The 26128-nt window shown below is 40.2% G+C and overlaps 1 protein-coding gene across 1 annotated transcript; it reads right to left on the bottom strand.

Moving 5' to 3' along the window:
* Nucleotides 1–463: 463 nt before the first annotated feature.
* On the bottom strand, nt 464–25455 carry MYCT1 (myc target 1). Its single transcript, XM_009281419.2, has 2 exons — nt 25325–25455; nt 464–3468 (listed from the first exon to the last, which is right to left on the bottom strand). The coding sequence occupies exons 1-2, from the start codon at nt 25374–25376 to the stop codon at nt 2936–2938; spliced, it is 585 nt and encodes a 194-aa protein (XP_009279694.1). The 5' UTR covers nt 25377–25455; the 3' UTR covers nt 464–2935.
* Nucleotides 25456–26128: the final 673 nt, after the last annotated feature.

The raw sequence follows: 26128 nt of genomic DNA, 5'->3' as shown, positions 1-26128 counted from the left end.
CTTTTGCATATCAAACACCTGATGATTCCTGAATCCCGAATCGGGGGTTGATCCTGTGCAATGTGCTTTGGTCCTAATGCAATAAAATGTGCATGAGTCCATTTAAGCATGAACCTTATAGTGACTGCCCATGTGTTTAAAGCAAGCATTTGGTCAAACACTTTGTGGATTGAAGTCCAAATACTTGGAAACCAGCGGATTTAAAAATCTGTAAGCACTGTTATTTGTGAGAGACGTTCTCACTTGTAATCCTTGGAAGGTGGTGTCATATGGCAAATTCTGATGCTGACTTCATGTAACATCTTCAGCTTTGGAGTGTCTCCTCACAGGAGCAGAGGAAGGATCAAGTCCTCATTTACACTTCCAGCTAGATCAGCTTGCATAATTAAAGATGATACACTTCCCTTTAAAGTATCTGTTATAGACATCAACATGTTTAAGGAGAAACATGAGCTCGAGATTATAACATCTAACTTTATTTCACATTCTGAAGCTTCCAGAGTGCTTGCAAAACATTAATTTCAGACATTGTTTAAACCAGTAGTTAGGTATCTGACAGCCATACTGATTATGCACCAAACAATCTGTGTTTTTAATCTCCCTAATCCAGGGGACATAAAAAAGTGTTTTGATATCCGATCCAGATTTCAGGAGGAAAAAAATACAGTACATTTAAGCTTCCCTTTCTACATTGTTTACTAAACATAGTGTAATACAAGTAATAATATGCTATGGAAAGTTCTACTGTAATGTAATGTGCATTTACAATCCAGGAGTAAAAATTTACTCATCTAAAATGATTTCACTCTCAAGGAACAAGCAGTTTTGGCCAGCTGGGTACACACTGTAGGCCAAGTTATCTCTTCAAACAGTCCACCAAACTCAATAAGCAAAGCGAGCAGGCTTGAATTCTGCTTTTTGTAGGCACGTTAGAATAGGTAGCATCACCTATTCTAGAGCTAGGACACTGTGAACGCATGTGTGCATGCAATAAAGTTCACCAGACTCAGTAAGACTCTAAATGAAAAAAATATTATTAATGAATGAAATAACACAACTTACTTTCTCCAGAGGACTATTGTTTTAAGTCCGTAGCCTGCGACCAGCCAAATGCAGTTTTGCAGTCTTTTCAGCCAGTCCTTGGTATACTAGAACCTATAGTGTGTGAAATGTAAACTTTGTAAATGGTTGTTCTTCTAGCAATGACATATATCTCTCCAGAAGGGAAGATGTTGCACACTAAAAATAAAACAATGAAAGCCAGTCAGTAAATACATGCAAAGTAATTTGCCTTTACAATAAGGAATACTTGTGGTTTACAGTAAGTAACGCTTGTAAGCTCAATGTTTGGAGTAATATTTGCAAATGGGGTGATATTGGGCTGGAAGATTGCAGTTCAGAGATCAATACCAGTGTTTCCTGAGGGATGCTGAGCTCGGCGAAGGGACGCATGCTGCCAGTCTCCAAAAGCCTGGAAAGTAAGATTTGAAGCATTTTGCCCGTTCTCAAAGGCTGCTGAACCTTTGTCCCTCCCAGAAGACAGATGAGGGCTTCTTCTCTCTACAGAAGCACAGGACCAGCCCCCTCAGGATCAGGAGTCCTGCGGCTGGTGGTTGCCCAGCCCTTTTAGGAACAGCAGGCTTATTTGTAAGTGAGGAGTAGGACTGCTCCGCTACTTGTGGAAATTCTTTACCCTTTATTTGAACATGAAATATTTAACAGGAAACTGATACAATAAGACTTAAATCAGGCCCCATTTGTCTGTGCTGTTTCCAAATCCTGGACTTCTCTCACGCCAGCGCAATTAGTCTTTACTAAGCCAGGGGTTAGCTTGACATGATACACGTATAAGAGTCAAGAATATATGTTAATCTCAACTAAATATTCCGTATTTATCTTCATATTCCACCTAATTTTACAATCCCAGTATTCAGCCGCATATGTCTAAAATCTTGCTTCAGTGAAAGACAAGATTTCAGTGAATAATTTGCCAGGAAGAATGAAACGTTGGTACAATTTGAGAAAAACAATTTGAAATAAGGAAATGAGTAATCCCATAGCAAAACAGGAAACTTAATTAAAAAAATAGTTGTCATTCGTGCTGCTTATCTTGATAACCAGAACTAGAAAAATGAAACATGAGGAGTTCTGCTCCCATACAGCCTTACTGGGTATTAAAATGTGACTACCTGTTCTCCTGGCTGCAGACAGAAAATTCTTTATAATTGTTACCATGCATTTAGTATGTTGTTCGAAACTTCTCTCTGCATGAAGCTTCATATACTTCAATATTTTTCCCACATTGTGGGGAATTATATATAAGCAACCCTAACATGGAGTCTTTTAAGATCCTCTACAATCAGCAGAACAGGATGCCTATGACCACAGCCAGGACTGTGACATTAAATACTCTACAAAGTCTAAGGTTCCTCAGACAGAAGCTGTTCTGTGGTTATAGGAAGAAGCTCAGTAATGGGAGGTATTCTCTGAAAATTTAATGTCCTTGGGAAAATACATAGAACCAGACTTTTTTTTTTTTTAAAAAAGAAACAGAATAGTGAAATTTGCAGAAGTGTGTATATCAGTAATCCCTAACATGATCTGTTTCTTCAAGAAATGATCTGTTTTTTATGTGGCGGCATTTTCTTTCCTCTAAAGTAAAGATATAAATGTTATAATTAAAGATACAACACTATAAATATGCAAGCATATGGCAGAGCAGTAAATTAGAGCCAGCAGTGCAAAGACAAGTGATCCCTTGGACAGTGGGATATTGCGCTCTAAGAAATCGCCGCTACCCGCCTCTTGGCAATGTATGTCCCCTCCGCAACGGCAACCCGAGACTTCTCAGAGATCTTCATCACGCACAGAAAATTGTTGAGATGATTGAAGTTCATCCTAAAATGCACGTGCGTGTTTGCAGCAAGGACCTAGCTCAGGAGTCTGGGAAAGCTTTTATGATGGTTTCATAGGCAGGAGGGGGGGTTTGTGTGGAGTGGCAGATGCGGAGGCTGTTGTTAGACCAGTGGAATTCGGGTCGACTTAAGCTGTTGGTGGTGCTTCCCACAAGGGTTGTGGTGGTATTTGTGGGAGTGAGGGTGATCAGCTGACTGTTTGTCTCCACGGGGAGGGGAGGACATTGCAGGAAAGGGTGGAAGGTGGATGCGCGGAAGCTTGACTTCCTGGGGAAAGAGTTGGCTTGCTCCAAGGAGGTTTGCCGCTGGAAGGTGAGGCTGGCCAGGCTGAGGTTGCTCCGACGTTCGCAGCTGCTGTTGCGGTAAAATCCAGTCCTCCCGGTAGTGTGGCCATGGGAGGAGGGTCTGGACCGACGGCCGAAGGCTGAGGAGCTCCCCTGGGAAATGTGGGCACTAGCTCTGCGACGGGACAAGCAAGTGAACAACGCCCAGATGATCCCTCCAATCACCAGTCCAACCACCATGGACACTGTGAAGGCTATTGTTATCTGCTCTGAAATACAGCAAAAATACACAGCAAAGTTATTTCATTAACTCTGACGGATTTTCCTGCCAGAAAATGAATTTAAGATGGCAGCCTCCTTAAAAGATGAACAAACCCTGAGATCTTTGTATGTAATACGTGAACTTTACAACACAAACACAGCAGTTCAGATTGCTCTCTCTATACAGTGTTTTTTCTTTAATTTGCATAATTCAACAACATCCAGAAAGTAGCGTGCATTTAATACCAGTTTCTGTACCAATGCAAGGGAAAAGTCTTTAGTCTCTCCCAGAATCAGCCATGCACCATCCCCAAGGTGTGTTATAAAACTGCCAAGCATTTGTTTCTGTGGGCAATATGAGGTGTGGATTTATGCAGACTTGTCATTCTGTTTATAGACGTTTATGTTCTATGTGTACGTGTTTGCAGACTCACCTATTACAACGGTGATGTAACTTCTGCCATGTTCTTAATGGAGCAAGCCTTGTATTTATTACAACATGAGTACACATCCCAGCCTTTTACTGCTGAGTAACAGATACTTTAAATCCTCATAGTAATTAATGTAAATTACTATATCCTAAATGATTATGGTCAGAGATAACCATTAGTAACACTAAGTCTCTTGAATATTTCCCATCCCCAATGCCCAATTTAAAGATGCATTAATCTGCCATTAAGAAAAGTAAATTTCTAGCTCTTTTATAAATGCTTTCAAGATTTAAGAGATCTGAAAACAAAAAAGGGCATGGCTAGGATTGTTTTCTCCCCCACATGGTTTCACAGTGTGGAGGAATAAGATTTTTTCTTTCTATATTTCTAAGAATAGGACAGTTACTTCAGAAAACTTCACTTACTTTTGCAAAGGAGCACCAGCTTTATTGCTGTTCTAAAAGGTTCAGAGATACATTTGTAATCCTGGATAAGGCCTGAAATGAATGCAAAACCTTTATAGATGCCCTCAAAATTCAAGAAGGGATTGGATCTCAAACAAGAAGGAACACTGTGTTGATTACTGGTGAAGCAAAGTGGGAATAAGTGAAAAAGAGCCATGGGACAGCTTGAAACATGTTTATTCTGTCTGTGCCATGTTATCATGTTTGTGAAGCATTTCTGTTAAAAAGGAAATTGTATTCATTAGATAGAAAAAGGTGAGGAACTTATAGCGTACATCTCAAACAAGAAGGAACACTGTGTTGATTACTGGTGAAGCAAAGTGGGAATAAGTGAAAAAGAGCCATGGGACAGCTTGAAACATGTTTATTCTGTCTGTGCCATGTTATCATGTTTGTGAAGCATTTCTGTTAAAAAGGAAATTGTATTCATTAGATAGAAAAAGGTGAGGAACTTCTATAGCGTACAGAAGCACAGGTCAGCTAACACTGTGCCTGGCTGATCACTGTAACAGAAGGTAGTAACTCCAGGACTGGGATACAGACGTTAGAGCCCAAAAAGGGCAAGATGAGACTAGGTTCAAAATTTTCTTGCAAGGTAACAGCTGTTAAAGAGTTTCCCCTCAATTTATGGTGCTGCACAAACAGTCGTTTCCAGAACCCAAAATAATGACACCGAGTCAGAGCTGTGGGAATTAGCCAAAGCAGGTGCTGGAGAGGGAAAGAGAGCGAGTGGCCCGAGGGACAGCTATGGAGAGCAGCTGGCATGCAGCGGAGGGAGAGGAGAGGTGCCAGGCACGGCCAGCAGGACCGGCTTGCAGGCAGAGGCACCCCAGTATGCACTGACAGATACCTTTGCTTAAGTCAGGCCTCGGTGTCTAGCAAGGATTAAACTTAGGGCGGGTCACTGCAGGAGGGGGAAAGCAAACGTTTGCTTTCCTTCCAGCAGGGGAGATGTAAATGATTACTGGTATAATTGCACTTTAAGAAATAGTTATTATTACCTTCCTTATCTACCTTCTTACTTTTCTCCCTTCAGTGAAAAATTGTTAGCTATGTGATTCATACTTGCAGCTGGGGAAAATTAGCTCCTTGAGCACCAGAAAATTTAGCATAAAATTTTCATGGGTTTCTGGGTGGGGGCTTCAAGCAGCATTAAATTTGAACCCAGCCCTTGCTGCTGCCCATCAAACCCTCTCAGAGGGGCAGTATATTCACCCTACATGCCTTTGCAAGTGCGGTTCTAGACAGGACCAACATTATAATGAATTACTGACATCACCATGAATCTCCTACCCAAGTTTATTCACCTTACATTTTTCAGGATAGACTTGAATTTCCATGAGGCCCAGAAAATTTAAGCTCTAATTAAGCCGCTGATATTTTAAATGGCTATACAATCCTACTGTTGCTTGCTTGTAACCTCAGCTTTCAGACAGGCTTCTAACCATTATCCTTTTCAAATGGGAAAATAAAGCAAAGACTGGAGAGAATAAAGCATGGGATATTGTTGCAGAGCACTGCTCCCTTTTGGGAATGCTTTGTTGTCCTTTTGTTCAGAGGCGGACTAGTCTTGACCCTAAAATATAATTTTTCTTTAAGCCCTCATTTTTACAACTAAGAAACTCTTGACTGGGCACACTAAAGTCAAAGGGTTATTGTCTGGTCTGCTTTTTGCAAGAACCCACAGGCAGCATCCTGCGCTGCAACTCCTGGCTGCAGATCAGAGCTCCGTCACCATAAGCAGCCTTCTGACAAACTCATCATGATTCTGCCCTTTGTAAAACATCTCCAGAGGCACAGCAGGCCTTATTGTCTCCCTTTTGGTCAGGAATAGCCCATTATGCCATTTTAATGGATTTAATGCATTCTGTTACTGAAAGTTCCTACTCATACTCCCGAAGGTGGGAAGGGAGAGCCAGGACTTGGCCACCTCCACTTGACTAAATCCCAGGCAGTGTCCTAAAGACAGCACTTCCCAAGCACTAGAGCTGCAGTCTGAGTACCCCTACTGCTGTCCCTGCGTGGCTACAGGAAAGTGGAGCAAGAACTAATTCTTTCTTAGGCTGATTTCTCTTGTACCTCAGCTGGAATGCTAGTTATGTTACTCTATTTTGAGACTGCCAAGGGATCCCCCAGGCACAGGGCTCTGTGCTGCCACCTGATCTCCCTGCTCCTGTTGGGGCTCTCAGCTCCAGCAGGGAGGAGGAGAAGGGGATCTCTGCAGGGCTTGAGTGTAAGCAGAAGCACAGCAAGCCACACAAGTGTACCTGGCTCTGGGGTTGCCATGCACTGTGGTGAGGATTTGTCCCTGCATCCCTCTAGCCATAATTTTCACCACCTGCACAATCAAATCAGCATTTCACACTGTTAACAGCAGATGAGGGAATTGACAAAAGTATCGAGTGCAGCTCTTCAGTCCTTCCCACGTGCTGTTCCCCTGTGCTGGAGGTACAGCACAAACAATTATCCCTTTGGAGAATGTCTTCATTTTCTTTAACTTATTTGATTCTTTTCTTTTTCTACCTCTATATATGAATGTAAAAATAGAGGGTAAAATTATTCCCTGGGGAAACTCAGCTGGGTTTACACTGACTATTGCAGTTGCCATCTAGTACCCCAAATGCTCTCATTTCCATTTGGACCTACATTTAATCCTTCTGGTTCTTATTATAGAAATATCACTAGACCCATTGGTTACAGACACTTTATTCTTTCTATTCCCGGACTCCTCCGACTTCAGTGGGAACTGTGGGTCACACTAATAGGCCAAACTTGCTTTTTGTTGACTCCCTATAGAGGATGAATTTCACCAAAATGTAATTCAGTTCTAAAAACTTACGTTGAAGAATTGTAAATCTATCCCCATTGATTTCCTCGTTAGAATGTCCAGTGATCACAGCCCTGAGGTACATTGGAGAAAATACTACCAAACAGAGAAAAAGATCAAAGGCAGAGTGGGACTTGCTGCACCTGGGATTTTGAGGGGAACAGCTGGCTTTCACAGAGTTGTTTTTCTCTTCCTTAATCTGGGCAGTGCCGGGGCAGAACTAGCCTTTCAGGAGAGTCAGAGCAATACTGACACAAAGTGTCTCCCAAGGAGCCATTATAATATCTTTTGGTTTCCTGAGACCTGTGCATATCATTCTGTCCTCTGCTTTTAAGGAAAAAAATAAATAAATTTGGGGATAAAGTAGGGACGCTGACAATAATAATAACTCCCCAGGTGCTGGTCCCCTAAATGTGTTTTGATCTGTATGTTTCCCAGGCTGCTCTGACTGCAACTGAATATCTTAGCTACATTACCTTTCTTATCTAAGGTACTTCCAATGTGTCCATGTCAAAAAAGTTGGAGGTTCAGAACCCACAGTAACACCCACGACTTCTGGATGTTACCCCCAGATCTGAATACCAAGCCAGCATGTGTCTATCAGCCCAACACCTATCCAGATCAGGCAATTCCTTCTCAAGTCTCTCTATTCCCACCTCTCTGATTTCTGCATGCAGTGTTAAGCAAATGCAGTGCTACAGGTTTGTACAGGGGATTATTGCCTCTGCTCTGCAAAGCTTTTTCTTGCTTGTTGCAGCTTTCTTTAAGGCCTTTATAACTTTCCATGAACTGTATATATAAAGTGTTAGTATATATCCTATCAAGTTGATAGCCTCTAGCAAGTCCTTAACACTCTATAGAATCCACACAGGAGAAATTTGGACATGTTATTAACAAAGATGATAGACTGGCTGATAAGGTGCTTTTCCCAGTTATGGCCCTGAAACAAGTTCCTTCCATCCAGCCTGGACATCAGTAGCAAGGCCAACCAAAGGGGGCTTATACCAATCTGTAAGTCTTCTGAGAAGTGGACTACATTCCCTCCTTCATCACCTTGGGGTATACTTCACAAAAAATCAGCAACACAGTCCCTACCTAGACTTGTCAGTCCCTGGATCAATCAAACTCTTCATAAAATAGATTTGCTTTTTGTGATGGAGGATCCTGCCTCTATCATGGAGCTTAGCAGGATCTTTGCAGACATACTCAGGTCAATCTCTTATTTCTGCAAGGCTTTCATTTTCCTTTCATGTGCATGGGACCACATCAGATAGCAAGACATCCCTTTGAATTAAAAACACGTTTGCGTTGAGGATTCATTTGAATTTCCCTCTGGATTTTGTTCCACTAAAATGCAAGAGTTTTCCCAAGGAATCTCCCTCTTGCCCTCAGCTCTGTGACAGGCTGGAACAGCATTTTGCTCCCTGAACTCAGGAAATCCTTGGGACTTGCATCTTTCCTGTAGCCTTATTATAAATTCCCCAAGGTATGTAAAGTTAAGGTGGGCACAAGATCTTCCTTGCCCCATGCTCACAAATATATACATTTGTAAACTTTTCAGCTGGCCAAGTATATGAAGGGACAGTAATAGCTTTCAAAATCATGTAAGTAGCAGCTTCAATGAGAGCATCTCAGAGCAAGAACCAGGACAGGGCGGGGGAAGAGGGGACAAAGTACTGAATACAAAGGAAAGAGAAATGGAGAAGCGTCTTTTAGTCAGGCTGTGCACACATGACTTGAATTTGAACTGCATGAACTGCATCTTTGCCAATAATAGCTAATAAAGCTAATAAAGAACCTGTTACCTTTCCAAGCATCTGTTCTGTTCATGCTATTGCTAAGCACAACGAGGCAGAAAACACCCATAGGGTGAGATGATACCTACACATTTGATTTGATTTCTAGTGGGTGACTTTCAAATATTACAATCTTCTTTATGTTTTGGAGCTGTTAATTTTTTGTTGTTGCTTTATTAAAAGAGAAATAATTAAGTAGTTTTATCTTAAAGTTATTAGAAGTGGTAAGGTAGCTTGTCGGTCAAGAATGGCATTGTTCAGCATTCAAACTCAGCTTGCTATAGAGATGTTTTACTCACATTACATTAGAGCAAGGCTCTGTTCATTTACTTCAGCAACTGAGAGTAATTTCCTCATTTTTCTTTTCTTCCACCTGCCAAAACTAGCATGAAGTATTGCACACCTGACATGTAAACTTTATTCCATGTGGGCTCTAGCAAGCTTGTATGCGGAATGTACAATGATTTCAGCTGTATTAGCAATGAGAAGTATCAGAACATAGCACCATGTTGCATAGTCGAAAAGAGCCGTTTTTATAATTTCCATCCAAATTCTAGAATTGTAAATTTATTTCCATTTTAATTCTTTCCTTCTCACAGTTTTGTGAGGTCTCTTTGCTTTATGCCATGTCCTATGCCAGTGACTCAAAACCTGTCCAAGTAAGTAAGCATTCCTCCCCCTACATGCATGCACGCTTGCACACACACACATTGCCTTGTCCCAAAGCTGAAAAGCCTTGACAACTGGTAGAGGGTTTGATCTCAGACATAGAGAAATCCAGCTCAGCCTCTGTCTCACCCTATATTTTTTCCCGAAATGAAAGCTCAGTGACAAAAGCTGGTATAAAAACCATACAAACCAGTATGGAAATTCATACCTGAATATCACACAGCTTAGCGTAGAGCACCAGCTAGTGTATTAAAGCATGAATTGCATTTACAAATGACAAATCTAGTAAACCAACTAGTAAGAATGGTTCAGATACTGTTTTACAGGAGTCTCAGTGTCTCAGATTTCAAGTGAGGTTCATGTAAGTCGACAGCGGATATTCATAACATAGCCTCATTTGTGCAAAACCAGACAGGAGCAGCCAGGGTCCATCAAAGTTTGATCAAATTTGTAGCATCTTCCTATAGCTGTAGCAAATCGCTAAGCCGGACAGGCTGCAGCTAGTCCTCCTCACGCACCCCAGGCAGCAAGTTCGGAGAGGAAGAATATCCTGGGCCCAAAGAGCCACCACTTTTTCCCACCACAGAAGGTTTGAAGTGATTTGAACTACTTGAAATTTTATGCCGGCTCTACCAACTCCAAGAAAACATAGTTTAAAGCTGGGGCTGGTATCAGTAGCCAAATCCGGTGCTGCTGTTGTCATGCTGAGTTTAAAGAAGCAATTTCTCTGTATCTGACAAGTGTTGACATTACTATCTTCCCGATTTTTGCCACTAATCGTATTAGCAAACAGCCTCTCATTAATCATTTGTAGGCAGTCCATGATTCAGTTGGGTGGGCAAATCAGTTGCTGTGTAATATCAACCAGCTGTTGATATTACCAGTTTAGGAAAGGTCACACAAGACTCTTGTGGAAAGAGTGAGTGACAGGCTACAGCACAAGATGGTTCAGGTAGTTGTGACATCCAGAAAACAAACAGACGAGGATGGTGGCATCTGGAAAACAGAATCTGTGGGGAAAAAAGGTGAAAGAAAAGCAGACTGTGCAGGACACGAGAACTAAAAAACAAAAAAGTAAGATAGTTTAGGAAAGGTCACACAAGACTCTTGTGGAAAGAGTGAGTGACAGGCTACAGCACAAGATGGTTCAGGTAGTTGTGACATCCAGAAAACAAACAGACGAGGATGGTGGCATCTGGAAAACAGAATCTGTGGGGAAAAAAGGTGAAAGAAAAGCAGACTGTGCAGGACACGAGAACTAAAAAACAAAATAAGTAAGATAGTTAGGCTGTCAGAAATGTCAGTGCTCTGCATTCAGACACAGCTTGCTAGAGGGATGTTTTATTCAGCCTGTGCTAGTGCGAGATTCTTTTCTCCAGTAACAGAGAGTAATTCTCCCATTTCACCTAATAACTAAACGGGTTTTTATGTCCACTGCAGATAAAATAAAAAGCACTGGGTTTAAAATAGAGAAAAGGAAATTAAAAAATGTGTTTCTATTTGTGAGGACAGGTAAGAACTAGAATAGATAGTCCAGGTAGGTGGTGCATCTGCGCCCATTAAAGACTGTAAAAACCAGTATCAGTCAAGAGTTGTTGTAATATAGTTAATCTTGTCTTGAAAAAAGAAGGTAGGACAGATGACAGCTCAAGGTCCATACTGACGTTATTTTGTGCAGCTGCTAAGAATTTCTTCGATCAGGTAAGCAAATAGGGTCCAGAGGCATCTGAAAAATTATTAAGTAAATGACAAGGAAAAAAAATGCAGTCTGTGCCCTTGGATTAATTCTCCGTTTGAAATGCAGAGGGGACGGCTGTTTACTAGAGGGTTAACTTCACAGACGAGCAACCTACCTAGGAACAAGATTGCCCTCTGCTGGAAATTTATGCTGAAAATCTAAACAATTCATAAAACACCTTAATTCTAATAAAATAAGGTGTCAGAAAAAGCTCACAAGAAACATTCCAATGAAAGATTACAGAGACGTTAACAGTACCTCAAAACTCAGAAAAACTCTGAATTACATTGCCATAAACACTTAGGACTAGCATTTTGTAGAGGCTTTGAAAATAAGGTAGGCTGAGGCACAGCAAAAATGTTCAGAAGCTTAGTGAAGCAAAGCTTGTAGAATTTTGTGGCTTTGTGCAAATATCTGTGCTGATGGAGAAGCACGAGGCTAAGTCTGTTCTTAAATTCGTATTTCTCGCCATCCACAGTGATGTCCAGAATGATCTCCATGCACCAGAGTACATTTGCTTTGTCTACTAATACCATAATTTGTTGTGATAAAAAGCCAGAAGAGTGGAATATGCCATCTCAATAGCCCACAAACCAACTCAGAGTTAATGAGGTTCCCTTGATATTACTGGCAGTTGATTTTTACTGGAATGATAAATAAAGAGTAATTGTAATAATCAGAAGGAAACATCTAAGATAGAGATGTCAGCATGCTTAATTTAATGCCTTTGGCATAACTTTATAAAACAAAGCAAAGATTCCTTTATGCAGACAGAGATAGAAACTTTGTTACCGCGTGGTTTCATTATGATTCCTAATGCATTACAAAGACAGTAATACAATTTTGATCTTTTCCGCATGTGCAGCAAACAATCCTCTGGCGAGGCATTCTTGCCAACCTCACAAAACCAGAGCACAGGCCTAAGCTATATGGCCTCTGCATGAACCTAAATCAAATAGTAAATCACAATTTTCTGCAGTGCAATAGTTATTACTTAATTGATAAGATTATTTTACAGAGCCTAAGAATAAAATAATTTCCTATATGAACAGAGCATGAGTGACTGGAGCAAAATCTTAAAATTAAGTAGGATTTCCTAAAATTCTTAACATTAAGGAGGAAATACCAAAGTACATATGTTACATTTAAGAAAACAGAAGACATCCAGGGTTAGGACAAAGCACAGGGTTTTCAGGTGACTGGGAAGACTGTAGGGTAAGGAATACATTGAAATCATCCTCAGTCCCACCACGGCAATTCTGTTGTCTGTGGTCTGAGAAGAGCCTGCCTGACCCAGACACAGCTTCAGGCGGAGCTTGTCCTTACTGTGAGAACGAACCCACAAAATGCCAAGAAGTATTTATACTGGAAGTCCAAGTTTCATCAGAATATAAAGCAGAATATTTTAAAAGAGAGAAAACTCGGAGTGACAAGGCACACTCTGAGTACCTTGAGATACTAGGTATACTAGAAATAAAGACTGCATTTCAGTCTGTCCAGTACATCCTATAAACTGGTTGTCAATCCAGTGCTTTTCAGAAGTTCTGCAACCTCTGCACATTTGCCTCTGGGTCTCAAGTGTCTCTTTCCGTCACCTGGGAGGCAGGACCTTGTTTCTGCTCCTTGCTCTTAGCTGTGCAATCTCTCTCCCTCTCCCCCTGCAACCTGCTCAGCTGCTTCCCAGGAGAGGAGCAATATCCCCTTCCCAGTTCCATCCCTCTTACTCTCCATTTTAAATGTACATCCTGTATTACATAGACAAAATGAATGAAATAGATATGTACAACATAGTGTCTTGGCAGAAGCTGAAGGAAATCTACTGGGGCCCAAAACCGTAAAGTTTCTCAGAAACAGTTTCTTCTCACTCAGAAATATACTGCCTTTGAAATACTGCCACAGAGTATTCTGCTGACAGGTCTAACTTGTGTATTGCTTGTTCAAAAATAGCCATCAATGAAAATAGTGTTTAGTGTTCTATTTATAGTCTCATTATTTTTTGAGATTGCTAAAACTAGGGCCTTCTTCAGGTGACAATTAAGAAAGTTGTGCAAAGTTGAAGAATGGGAGGAAGAGGAGCTGTCTGTGATCTTCACTCAATACTGATCTAAATATCCAATAAACAAGTATTCAAGGAGCAGGAAGAGGGATCTGTATTTAGATCAGATTTTCCTATTTTTTTCACTGCAGTAATACCTGAGCTACATTCCGTAATGCAAAAATCTCCTGCTACATTTATCTTCCTCAGGGAACAGGTATAATAGTGAACATTTTGAGAATACAGAAGTATGTTCATATGTGGTAGTACTGTACTCTTCAATTAGTTATCTGCAGTTCAGAAATTTGAGCTTTCTTTCTCCCAGTACTTCCTGTGTGACCATCAATGAGTTTCAGAGATTTCTCTTGTACCAAATATGTCTATAAATACCTATTTCAGTGTGGGCTAGGAGACCTAATTAAGTAGTACTCACAAGAATCTGTGCAACCACAAGCTGATAAATGCCGGTATAATTTCTAAGTGAGGTGATTACTGATCTGGAGTATTAGTCAACTCTTGATGACCCAGGACAGATGATCCAGGCTGGAGACTCAGTGTGAAGTGGCACATTGGTGCTTGTCGCACAGGAGCCAGTGGTGTCTCAGAGGCTGTGTTTGCACCAGGCTGGTCCAGGTCCTACTTGCCTAGAGATTCCTGCACTTCTCAATCAACAGAGCCATCAACGGTCTCCTCCTTCATTTACACTCTGCCTGTGTAACTTATGCACCTTCCACAGAAGCCGCGTGTCTGCTTAGTTGGCTCATCCTTCCATTACCCTGGATAACTGAGAAATGGCATCAATATAACATAAATTTTTAAAGTAAAGGGTTTAAAATTAACAGATGTCAGTTAAATGGTCAAATATGCCATAAGCATGTGTTAAGATGCTGGCTTGTGAATTCAAATGCCTGAAACAGGGAATTAATTTTCTTCTGCAAATAAGATGCCAGAGAAGCAAGGCAGAGGCCTCTGCTGAGAAGCAGAAACTGCCCTGGCTGTTTGCTTCAGCAAGCATGTGTCAGAGCCCGAAGAAGTTTCTACATTGCATTGAACCGACTATTTTTTCCTCCCCCAACTATTTTGCTGAAAATTTCCTAGACATTATTTCACAACAGTGCTGTATATATTTGTATTGTTGATGGAGTTTTGGCTGAGGTTATTTAACAGATAAATCTTAAGTTACTATTGTCCCATTTTCAATACATGAAAATCAAACTCACGTGAGACTCTTTTCTATCTCCTCAAGTAGAAGGGGAATAAATTATGTTAGGAGAATAACTTAGGATTGCTTGGTGCAAACTTAACTACTATACAGCAGGTTTCAAAATCTGAATAAGTACCTTTTATTAAGTTTGTATAGGAAGTGAAGCTTCTACCTTGAAAAGCAGGAATAAATGAAGTTGTCTGTGCTAACTGTTATTGATAGTCTTTTCTGATTTTCTTTTTTTTTCCAGACAAAAGGATAGGGTTATGAAATGAAGATAATCTTACAAAGACAAAAGGGTCAGTCCTGAGTCTTGATTTTACTTTGTGCTCTTCTTTTGTGATTGTGAACATCTCATTCCATCTCCGTGCTTCAGATTAATCTTCTGTATAAGGGAGATGGCACCACTCACAGCCACTCATTTGGCTCACAAAGATTTTTGACTCCTAGTTAAATGAATTACAATGGTAAAATGGGAAGTTGTGTATAAATACAGAGCATTTTCCTTCAACAGGTTCTACAAGAAGAACTGAGGCAGAACCATTGCACCCACAATGTTCTGAGACTAACTCATCTCAATATGAATCCTGCTAGGCTCTAGCAGTTGAACATGCAGCTACAGGGGGTTTGTCTTGGGGAGAAAACACAGCACTAAGTTCCTTTTATTATGTGACACATTCACATGCCAACACATTCACTGGTGTGGTGCTTGGAAGAAGAAATATACTTCATTTCCTAAAGACGAGATTTCTGTATTTGGTGGATAAATAATGATGCTTCTGGCAGCTCATGTGACAACAAGCAGCACCACATACTCAGTCAATGCAGAAGGTGTAATTGCCAAAATGTGTATGCGCTGTGTGTTTGATTAATATTTAAATAATACTCTGAAGAAACTTTCCCACTTCCTTCTACTACCTCAGATCTGTGTCCTTCCTGCTAAAGATGGTTAAGCATTTGATAAATCAATGGTGTATGGGGGGGGGCGGGAAGCAGGAAAGAAGCAGTAATTAGGATGCAACAAAACACAGCCTGAGGATGACAGACTCACTTTAAAAGAATAATTGATATACAAGGAAGAAATCGTGCTCTGAATAGACAGCGTGCAAGAGTAAGACTGGTCTCTTCTCTTCATGACATAGTTTGTTGCTTTCATCCAGCTACAGCAATACACTTTTCTTTGGGCTTGCCAGAATAAGGGCGAGGAAAAAAATAGGTCCCTCATTAATATCTACTTTTATCTCTCTGACAGGCCTGCACATAAGATCTTGGAATGGATTTACATATTATCTTCCTAAATGTAAGGTCTGACTAATGATATAATCCCCTTTGCTTCAGTAATGGAAATGATAACTTTCACGCGCTTGTCAAATCTTTTACTTAACTGATAGCAAAATAAGCATAATCATATTAAATTTGGAATAGTTTGATCATTCTGCCCCTTGAGAAGACAATATATGATTTATCTGATAAATTTTTACATAGGGTTTATACAAAACAATAGTAGTCTAGTAGTTGATACAAAATGGTACCTCCAAAAGCTAGCTGGAAAATAAAACACAGCGTAAGGCTAAGACACAGTTCTGTCTCCTGGAGAAATCAGCATGGGCAGAGTATATTTAGGTTTGACATATGACCTTGACTCCTGTCCCTGATGGAGCACAGAGGAAGTGCTGGCTTCCTACAATAGTTTGGCACCAGCATAAGTAGCATTAGAAGGTGCAGTGCAGCATCTCTTGCCTGGCTGCTTCAGGCTCTCTGTAGCCATACTGGAAGACGATGATGCACGCAGACACAGCTGCTCCAGCAAACAGTACTGCCACGTGCATAAGAAGTTCAACTGAAAAGCTGCATACAAATCAGCCCTTCTCAAACACAGATGAGGGGGAACAGAGACATGGTATATCCTGAAGCTGAGAGGGGGAAGATGAGCAATGCTTTCCTTTTTAATTACATCACAAGTCATAGATTTATTTCTTGTTTGGTATAAGAATATTTCTGGAGGACTTCAGAGGAGGAGCCAGAGACCCTGAGTGTTACAGAGGAATGAGATTCACTGCTGTCATGTTGCCACTGAAGGGCTGATGTTCAAACACAGTTGCTGCCATTGCTAATGCCTCACCATCACATGCTATTTTTTATCTTTCTTCAGTTAGACCCACACCCTTTTTGCCATTTCTCTCAGTATTAGCACTATTTATGTGAAAGCTGTGTCCTGTTTGAGTCACTGGCCCAGGCTGCTCTGCTGCTGCCTTGTGACACATCCCAAGTCAGCTCACACTGTGGTCAGGGGAGCTGGAAACGGGAAGATCTTCTGGTGACCTTGACCTGGTAGATAGGACAATAACCCTCTTCCTCATAGAGATCTTAACAGGTTCAGGCAGCGGAAAGGTGGTATGTGTGGGTCTCCCTTGCCCCAGCAGTCCTCTAGCATGATCATTATCAAAATTATGTGGAATACTTAAATCAGCTTCTGACTGCTTGAGCACTTGAGAAGTGATTTAGTTATGTGACATTTTCTATATCACTGTTACAGGATTTTCGTGTGGATCAGTATCTCGTCTGAAGGGGAAAAAAGAGATTGCCATTAGTCAGGGGAAATCTCTGTTGCTCCGGAAACTATGCAGCAAAAGTTACTCGGATGTTGCTGGGCCTGGGAGGATGCACAACCCTACAGGCCTCCCCAAGAGGTAAAAAAAAAGTCTGTCTCAGTTCCTATATAGGTGAAGCGGAGTTTTACTGGTGTTGCCGTTACTTGTTTTTGCCTGTGTACTATGTTCTCAGGGTCTGTCTGAGGTCCCAGTGGGTGGCATTTGTAACAGACAAAACCAAAACTGGTCCCTGTCCTAAAAACTCCGCTGAGCTGTATAGGATTTTCATAGTCCTGATTTCTGCTAATTCACCATGCAGATGCATTGCAATTATTCTTCATCAATATGAAAAAAGTTACTTATTCAAGTGAACTCTTTGGTTAAGTAATTTGGAAATATGGCTTCACTATTAAATTTATGGCATCATGTAAGATTTCACTGAGGAGCAGGAGGGAGAACTTGTAGGTACACTAGATTTAAGACTGGTAGTAAGAAGGGAAACATTTCAAGGATATAACCTTACCATAAAGATCTCATTGTCTTTCATAGTGTTGTTTAACTGTATCATATTTTATACGTGTTGTACATCTGCTCCTCAGATAAATGTACTTGAAAACACTCAGTGTGTTTACAGGAAGCATTTGCAAAACCAGAACCGGCTTTCTGTCTGATTCTGTGTCACATTTTACCTCATTGTCTTTCTCTTGACAACTTTCCTACGAAGCAGCACAGGGAAGTTTCCTCTATTTTTCAAACAGGGGCCTGAAACGTGGAGGAACCATCTGTCTTATCTTCCAGAAACCCAACTAAAAATCTGCCTCCCAGTATGCTTATTTCCACGAATGTCTTTTGGGGGATCCAGCCTGCTCTAAGTTCAAGTTGACCATAGGGAAATAAAACAATTCTAGTTTCTCAGTGAATTTGGGAAGAATCAATGTATTTTACTCCATGTTAGGATCCCTACCTCAGCAGTCTGAACACATTTTGAAGTTGGTAAGAATTTTGTGCGGTGTTCGCAGGTTTCTTGTGGGAGGAGTGGGAGTAGGCTTTATGTCACCATTGCCTTTACTCAACACAGCTACACAGCCACTAAGCCAGGTGTGCTTGTGGGTGCATTATTTGATAGAATTGGGGAAATCTGCAGCCCCAAGGTCATGGTCTGTCCATACCAGACTGACACAAAGAGGTATAAGCATACTCTACTTCTTTCAGCACTATACCTTATATTATGCAGTCACACACAACTAGAAATTTCTAGTGCAGACAACATTTTGCACATATTTTAGAGGAATAATGCTTTAATTAGTCCATCTGATCAATATCTTCTGGGGTAAGAAACAGGAAAAAAGTCTCCAAGGCTATATTTTTCTATCAGTTTTCCTAGCCATTTCATGCAGTGAATTCTTAAAGCTTTCTGACTAAACTAGGAAATTCATCCCTCCTTCCTATTTATTATTTTATATGTTAGACTACTTTTATATTAGGTTGTCCAAATTCACATGCCACTGACATATACTAGAACCAATCAGTGAGGGCATTTGGCTCTTCAAAACAAGCTCTTTTTCTACCATCAGTAGATATACTTGGCTGTGAAATGGGAATGAAAGACAAGCAGCTTTTTGTTATTAGAGGTCTTAAGGGTATGGAAAAGTAGCTTTGGAGATGTACAACTTTTGCTTTTTTTAAAGGCTCCAGCTTGAATAAGTAAAGGAGAAAATATTAGTCAGAAAGTGGAAGGTTAGGAAAGCAATATAGAACTAGCTGTAGAAAATCTATAATAACAAACCTGGAAGTATGAGCCATTTCTTTGATTGGAAAAGATAAGTGGGGAGCTGGAAGGAGGGTTTGTTCACATACAATTGGCTCTCATATTAACTCCATCATGATGGGGACAGAGGTCTGCTCAATGATTTGAGTCCTTTAATATCATGCGCCATGAGGTAAAGCCCTGAGTTGCAAGTCCTGAGTGATGGATCAGTACCCCTGATGAGCCAGAAGCCAGACTCTGAAATTCAACTGTTAAGCAGACTTGTTAAGGTAGTGCATGAGAAAGCACTCTGGGAAGTCTGAGCAGGAAAGTTGTCGCTGTAGACGTAGTCAGTGTATGCCAGATGGGGAGATGCAGATTCAGTGTGAAGACTGCATTTTATATATTTTTATATATTATTATATATTAGTATTAGTACAGGCTCCTGACCAAAGAACTCAGATATATTCTTTCAGATATGTTTGACTTCAAATCAATATGCATCATCCCTTCCTCTGATAACATTTCCTGGGACACTTCTGCTCCTTTCCCTCTCACTCACCATGTATTGATGAATTTGGCTTGCTTTTAATTTTTATTTGTATTGGGTAATTTTATCTATTGTTTATATATCATTTTAATTAAATGCAAAAAGGCAATGAGGTTAAAGAAATTCAAAATTGACAAACTCAGTCATCACTGGAATACAATTTTCATTTATTGTCCCCAGTAGTACTGTGAATGGAGAACTGCTTACTTAGTCATCAAAAATACAGTGTGGTGTTTTCGGTCATGGCAATACGCATATTTGCTCACTAAAAGGCTCTATCCTCATTTTTAGTCTCTGTTTTCTGAAGAGAACAATGTCCTACTACTTTGGATAAGCACTGGAAGGAATTATTCCCTAAAACACTAGAGCAGGACTGCATCATGAGGTTGGAAGAAAGCATTTTGCCTCTCCATCTCTCTGTTCTCCCATTGGGGCTGCTTCCAACAACAGGAGCCTGTAAAGTCTGAAGTTGTCTGACTCCAGCAGAGTGATTTCGAAAGAAAGAAGCTCACTTGTTCATGTCCCATTTCCAAACTTTTGCAGGCATCAGTGATCTAACCCAAAGACTCTGCAGAAAGAGGTTATACCTCCTGTGAAGACATTTATTCCTTGTGCTATGAGCTCCTTATGATGTGTCATATGCTGCCAAGTATTGCACTTTTAAAATCACTGGGGTTTTCCAAAACACAGAGAAGTGGCAAAAATGAGACCAACTGCAAGAAAAAATTCCAGCTGATGTAGTGTCTTCAATCACCTTGCTCTATTTTGGCTGATTGGCATGAATTAAAATACCAGGGTGAAATTTTGAAAAGGGAGAAAAGGCAATGGAAGAGAAGAAGAAAAATAGCAATTCAGGAAACATATCCTTGAGGCTGATACTGTACCTGAATCCAAGGCTCTAATTTTGTCGTGTTTTCTTCCTACTTTGTTCCACTTCCACCCTGAAGGTTTTCTCTACTAAGAAAAAAATCTCCAGTGGTGTAAAGCATCTATAAGTGTCTCTATGTCACGCCTTCTCTTCCTCCTATCTGTCAGCAAAGGAATTGCATCTTCAGCTTAATGAAGTCCCCTGCTTAGTCTACCAGGATAAAGGCCCTCTGGGGTACTCTGGGTTATGCTGGTCTTTTCCAGCCATCAAACTAGGAAGAGTAGTAGCCTGGTAGAAGCTACCACTGCCACATCTGCTGTCAAGTGCTCCACAGCTTACTCCAAACTGTAGCTTTTGTGTATCCACACCTCCAGCAGGACAGCTGAGGCAGCTCCCGGAGTCTTTATTTGCTACTGCTAAAGTTAGACTGGAAGGGTACAAAGTGTGTGAAGAGGAGCAAAGGGAATGAGGAGAGATGACCAGTGGGTATGCTGGAAATGCGCTGACACAGTCATCAGAGTGGAAGCCAACAGGCTTAATCTGGTCACCACACAGGTAGCCAAATGCTTCTTTTCTCACCTGCAAAGAACTGGACTGGATTTGCTGCTGTTGCTTCTACCCTGCCATGGCTACCACCCATGAAGGATCCCGCAAGAGAAATCGGGTCCCATGGCTGTCTAGGTTGGACTTTCCTGTGTTTGACAGCTGTGTTACTGTTCGTGTCAGTGCTGCCCTTCACAAGTAGTATTTCAGTTCATAAAGAGAATGACACAAAGTCCTTAGCCAACATTATTGCTACACCAGTGACATGATACCACAACACAGTGTCAGACATCCCTAATGACCATCTTTTCCAGCAGAATATATAGTCTGACTTCTTTCAAGCAAACAGACATTTTAATGAGGAGAAGACCAATGGGTTGAGGGAGAGACAAGGCAAAAATTGACATTATATTTAAACCATGAGTGCATTTGTAGCTTATAAAGTCAAGTGATAATGCTTAAAGTATTAGTGCCAGGCAGTTCGCAATCTTAAAATGTTGGAAGCCAGCTGATATATGGCATTGTTTCCACACACTGGACAAATAACACCCTGGATTCCGATTCAAGAAAAGAAAAATCGTCCTTAATGTTTTTAAGGTATTAAATTGTAATGTTGCATTTTTAAATAGATACTTGAGTAAAACTAGACTGAAGGATAGTCTAGGGATCTAAGTTTATGTTGATTAATATCTGCTTACACTTTTTCTCTCTGCTGCTGTCATATTGATCAAATGTACTATTTAAATTAAATTTCCTGATCTGAAAGTATATTACTATCTGCACTGGAGAAATAGGATTGTCTCGAAGCCATTTATTGTATTTAATTGTGTGCGACTGAAAATGCTTTTAGGAATTACAAGAAATGCACTCCTGGTTAAAATGGAAACATCTTTGCTCCCGCTGTTAACTTACAAATCAAAATGAACTCAATAAAGACTATATTAAAACAGTAAAAAATGAGATTAGTGGTTGATGGATGGGTACCAAACCCTGAATTTCTCACTCAGCTATTGCCAAACCTCCTTTTGAAACTACCAATTAAAAAAATAATCCAGATTCTCTGTCTACAGTCCCATGGGATACCAACAGTGCCGGAGTTCAGCAGAGGCTGGCTTTAAGTGCTTCTTTTCCTACCTCTGCCAAAGTACCATACTATGGATTCCCACTGCAAAGTAGGGTGACCAGAGGTTACATAGCTTCATAGAAGCTGGCACCTGAAAGAGATGAGCTCCTGCATCCTTGCAGTAGCTCAGACAACTTGTCTGAAACAGGCACATATGTCTACAAAGACTCTGCACAATGTCTGTAGTAGGGAATAGCTCTAGCAAAGCGAGAATCGGAATCCCATTTTTGTGCTTGTGACACATTACATAAAGGATATTTGCTGACAGGGCCAGAAGCTCTATCATGAAACCCATGAATTTAAACCAGAAGAGGAGGTTAATATTCCTTAATTTTTTTCCAGCAGAATTTATTTTAGGCCAGCAAAACTACTGTTTTGCTTCTTCTGTTTTACTCTGCTGCATAATTTAGTAATTCAAAAATACTGCAGAATGACAATGGTGAAGACTTAAGTCAAAAAAAGAATTTCTGCAAGATCTGCAGCTAAGCATGTTATCGACTGTCCAGGCTGTCACTGACTCTACACCGAGCTTGCAAAAAAGTGTCCTCATTTTTTTTTATATATATTAGTATATGTTAAGGTCTTTGCATTAATATAGAGAGACAGGATTGCAACTGCTTAGGCAATTCACACAGCATGACTTATACCAAGGTGTGTATATCTTGTTTTTATCTACGCAGCTTTATTCATGCACACTTCCACTAGCCTGGAGCAGCTGTAAAAAGATTTATATGTGCTCACACATAAACAAGCAGAGGACAGTTTAGTTTGTTCATTGTTTTAAAATTTTTAGAGTCACTTTTAAGATGCTATTGTGTGAAGTTACCATTAGGAACTGGACAGCTTTAGAAAACAGGATGCCTGTATATTTTCCAGAGTAGGGAACCGGCTGTTAGACAATAGATGGTTTATAAAATTGTAAGAGATTAAATATCATTATGAATAGTTGCTTTAACAATTTTTACAGCATTTATTTTTTTCTCGAAAAGTTAGTCCCTCTCAGCAAACCTTTGCACACATGTTGAAGTTCACACTTTTAGCCGAGTCCATGGGAGCTGCTGAGAAGTCACACATGCATGGAAAAGGATCTGCATCTTGGTAATGTATTCACACTCACAGCACTACGTGGTGGGTGGCTTAGAAAGACAGTGAAACAGCCTGTAAGCCATATCCTGAAAAATCACAGTTTGAAGTACTGCATTCTCATTTAATAAAGAACTCCATTTTATTTTATCTATTATGTGTAGTTTTATTTTTACCTCAGGTCATGTATCTCCAAGGATGTCAGAAAATACACTTCTATCATTTTAAGTGGAGTTTTCTCACAGTGAGTTTGTGTCAGTCGTTGTCTTCTGACACAGACAATATAGTGGCCCTCCCTAGTCTACCGCATATGATATACCTCCAGGAAAGGAAGAGGAAATGCTATTAACTCTTATAAAATCTATCAGAAAAATAAGAAATGCCTAAGAGGCATCTTCCCTTCCCAGGACCGTGCAAGCTCACAAAAACCCAAGCTGTCAGGTTCACCTGCTGTCAGAGCATAAGCAAATGGGAGGTGATCAGGGCTGGGTACAGATCAGTCCCTGGCAAGCCAGGTGGGCAATACTGGCGAAAGGAGATGCTGGCCCTTTCAGCAATAAGATGGCTCATGCATGTCCTGCTCTGTGTTGCCAAATGCAGCTCTTGATATTGAAAGACTGGGGCTTGGCACACCTGGAGAAGTACCTTAAATGGAACAACAGAGTAACAGCAGTACCAGCGGGATCAGCCACATGCAATATGCTGTGAAATTTAAACGTTCACTTCTTAGGTACTTTTTTTGACTCTTCATGAAGATGGAGAACACCTTGCCCACAGTCTGAGCAGTATGGTTAATGAATCCTTAGAGTTTCATATAACTTTGCTGGTTTTTGTGTGTTTCCATGACAGTGAAGCAATAATTTACCTCAGAATAAAAGCAAATCTGCAGTAACAAGGGGCAGCACCTTTTACACAAGGATTCTTGAAGTACATGTTGATGAAAGCACTTTCATTTTTGTTCTGAAAGAGCCATTTTAGAATTACATGTAGTTCCACTCTACAAAAATGATAGTTATTCTTCAGACTCCAGCAGACAACCTCCAGACAACAAGAGACTCTGAAACAGTAATAACAGTATGTTTTCCTCAGTTAATCTGTAAGTATTTCTCAAAGACATCTAGTGTCATTATCCTACTCTTTAGCCCAAGACACAAAAATGAAGTGAGTTGCTCACTGGATAGATGGTATCCCAGTAGGAAAATATATGTGTCACTGCAGGAAATGTGGATGGCATTCGACAGATTCTTGTTTCTTATGCTAAGGAAATGAAGGAACTTCTTTAAATCTTCTTGTATAGTTATTTTCCACTCTTTTTCCAGGGCACTTCTATGCAACAGAAGTCTTATTTTGCTAATGCATATTATTTTTTAGTTTTAGATAGTGCACACGTTCTTGGAGGGGTCATTGCTCAATAGCAATAATGTAATAGACAAAACCAGATCATACGATTCACTCTAATGTTAAATGCTAATACATGTTAATGTTAAGCATAGCAAGCAATAGAGCTTTTTGGAGGGAAAGGTTCTCCACAGCTGTTCCACAGAATCCTTTAGGATCAAGTCACTGAATCTAATTACCTTGAATGAATTTCAGTATAACATATACTTCCACCTCACACTTTATACATTTCAGTTAATGAACCGTTCCCATGTTTGGGTGAAAGAAAACAGTCTTAATGGATAATAATCAAAATATACATTGAGGAAAAAGTAAGGAAAATCTGATCATGAGGCACCAAAACAAATTACAAATAATTTTTCATTCTGGAGGAGTAAGAGTTTATTCCAAAGGTTGCAACACGTTTAGTTTTTACTATCTCTTTTTCATCAGAAGATGAAACAGATCATGTCTGCCGTGTAGGTACATCCATTAAACGATTGAGAATATCTACCTGAGCTGAAACATGCTGGAGTCAATAGACACCTTTTCAACTGACTTCGGTAATGAACTTTGTCAAACAATCAATTCTGCCCTGGCAGTTCCCGCTGTTTTGATTAGTTTAAAACCATGATAAAACTTTGTCAAAGAAACATTTGGAAAACAATCTTTTGCACTGCAAGAAATACACATCTATTCATTACTTTTTGCTTCCAACATGAGGCTTGAAAGTATCTAGATGTATTTTTTAAGGCAATCGCCAGTGAATCTCAGCATCTACTTTAACGATATTCTAGAAAAAGAAACAAAATCCTTACCCCAAAACTTTGGTGGCCATGTGATTGGAGAATAAGTACTGTTTCTATCCATAACATCCAAATAACAAATATAGAATGGTATGTCCACAGAGGAGCAATGGGTTTCTGAACGTTTGAGATTTAGCAGAAGAAGCAATGCTTTTGTGCTGCCAGGGAACTGTGTTGTTTGCCTGAAAGGAAATGGATGTATCACGTTTCCTGCTTGTGGACTCGAATTAGCAAGTGCTCGCCTTATCTTGGAACACCGCATGGTTCCTGAGACGGAGAAATAGTTTCCTTCTCGTCATTTCCTCAGCCAGAGCAAATTGACTCAGAACAATGCCAAATCTCCTCCTTCTCTGAAACTTTTTGAACCCCAAAATGTCCAGAGATAGATGAAAATTTCTTTCTCTTTCCTTTAATGATTTTCCATGTTGAAGACCTTCCTTAAGCATTCAAAAGCACTTGTATTCGGTGGGAATTTTCAATAAGGAAGAAATGTGTCAAAAGGCTTTTAACAAACACCATTTTGTTAGTATACTAATTTAGGGCATGAGGATCATTAAGTATTTGCCATTGTTCCTCGGCTAGTTTGAGGAACTAGCTCGGCCTGACAGTGTAACTGTAGGCATTAATATTTTAATGAGTGTACTTCAAATTTCCTTTGACAATTCTTTTCCTTTCCACACCCCATTCTAAAATATGAGTTCCCTGGAACACAAATGGGCTTTGAGCTAATTGTTTGGACAGTTTTAATACAATGCAGTGTTAATTCCCTGTTGGAATTTGTAGGTGCTGCCGCTAAATATAACTAATAGCAATAAT

The sequence above is a fragment of the Aptenodytes forsteri genome, unplaced genomic scaffold, assembly GCF_000699145.1.
Source record: "Aptenodytes forsteri isolate BGI_AS27 unplaced genomic scaffold, ASM69914v1 Scaffold82, whole genome shotgun sequence".
NCBI classification, from domain to species: Eukaryota; Metazoa; Chordata; class Aves; order Sphenisciformes; family Spheniscidae; genus Aptenodytes; species Aptenodytes forsteri.
The sequence above is the reverse complement of the archived record's forward strand: the minus strand, read 5'-3'. Positions and strand labels throughout refer to the sequence as shown.

Bases quoted from the DNA above. Each gene is read 5' to 3' on its own strand.
- MYCT1 (XM_009281419.2), bottom strand. From the start codon at position 25,376: ATGGATAGAAACAGTACTTATTCTCCAATCACATGGCCACCAAAGTTT. The intron at 3,469-25,324 runs GTAAGGATTTTG...GCTGTATTTCAG, and splicing joins ATGGCCACCAAAGTTTTGGG to AGCAGATAACAATAGCCTTC.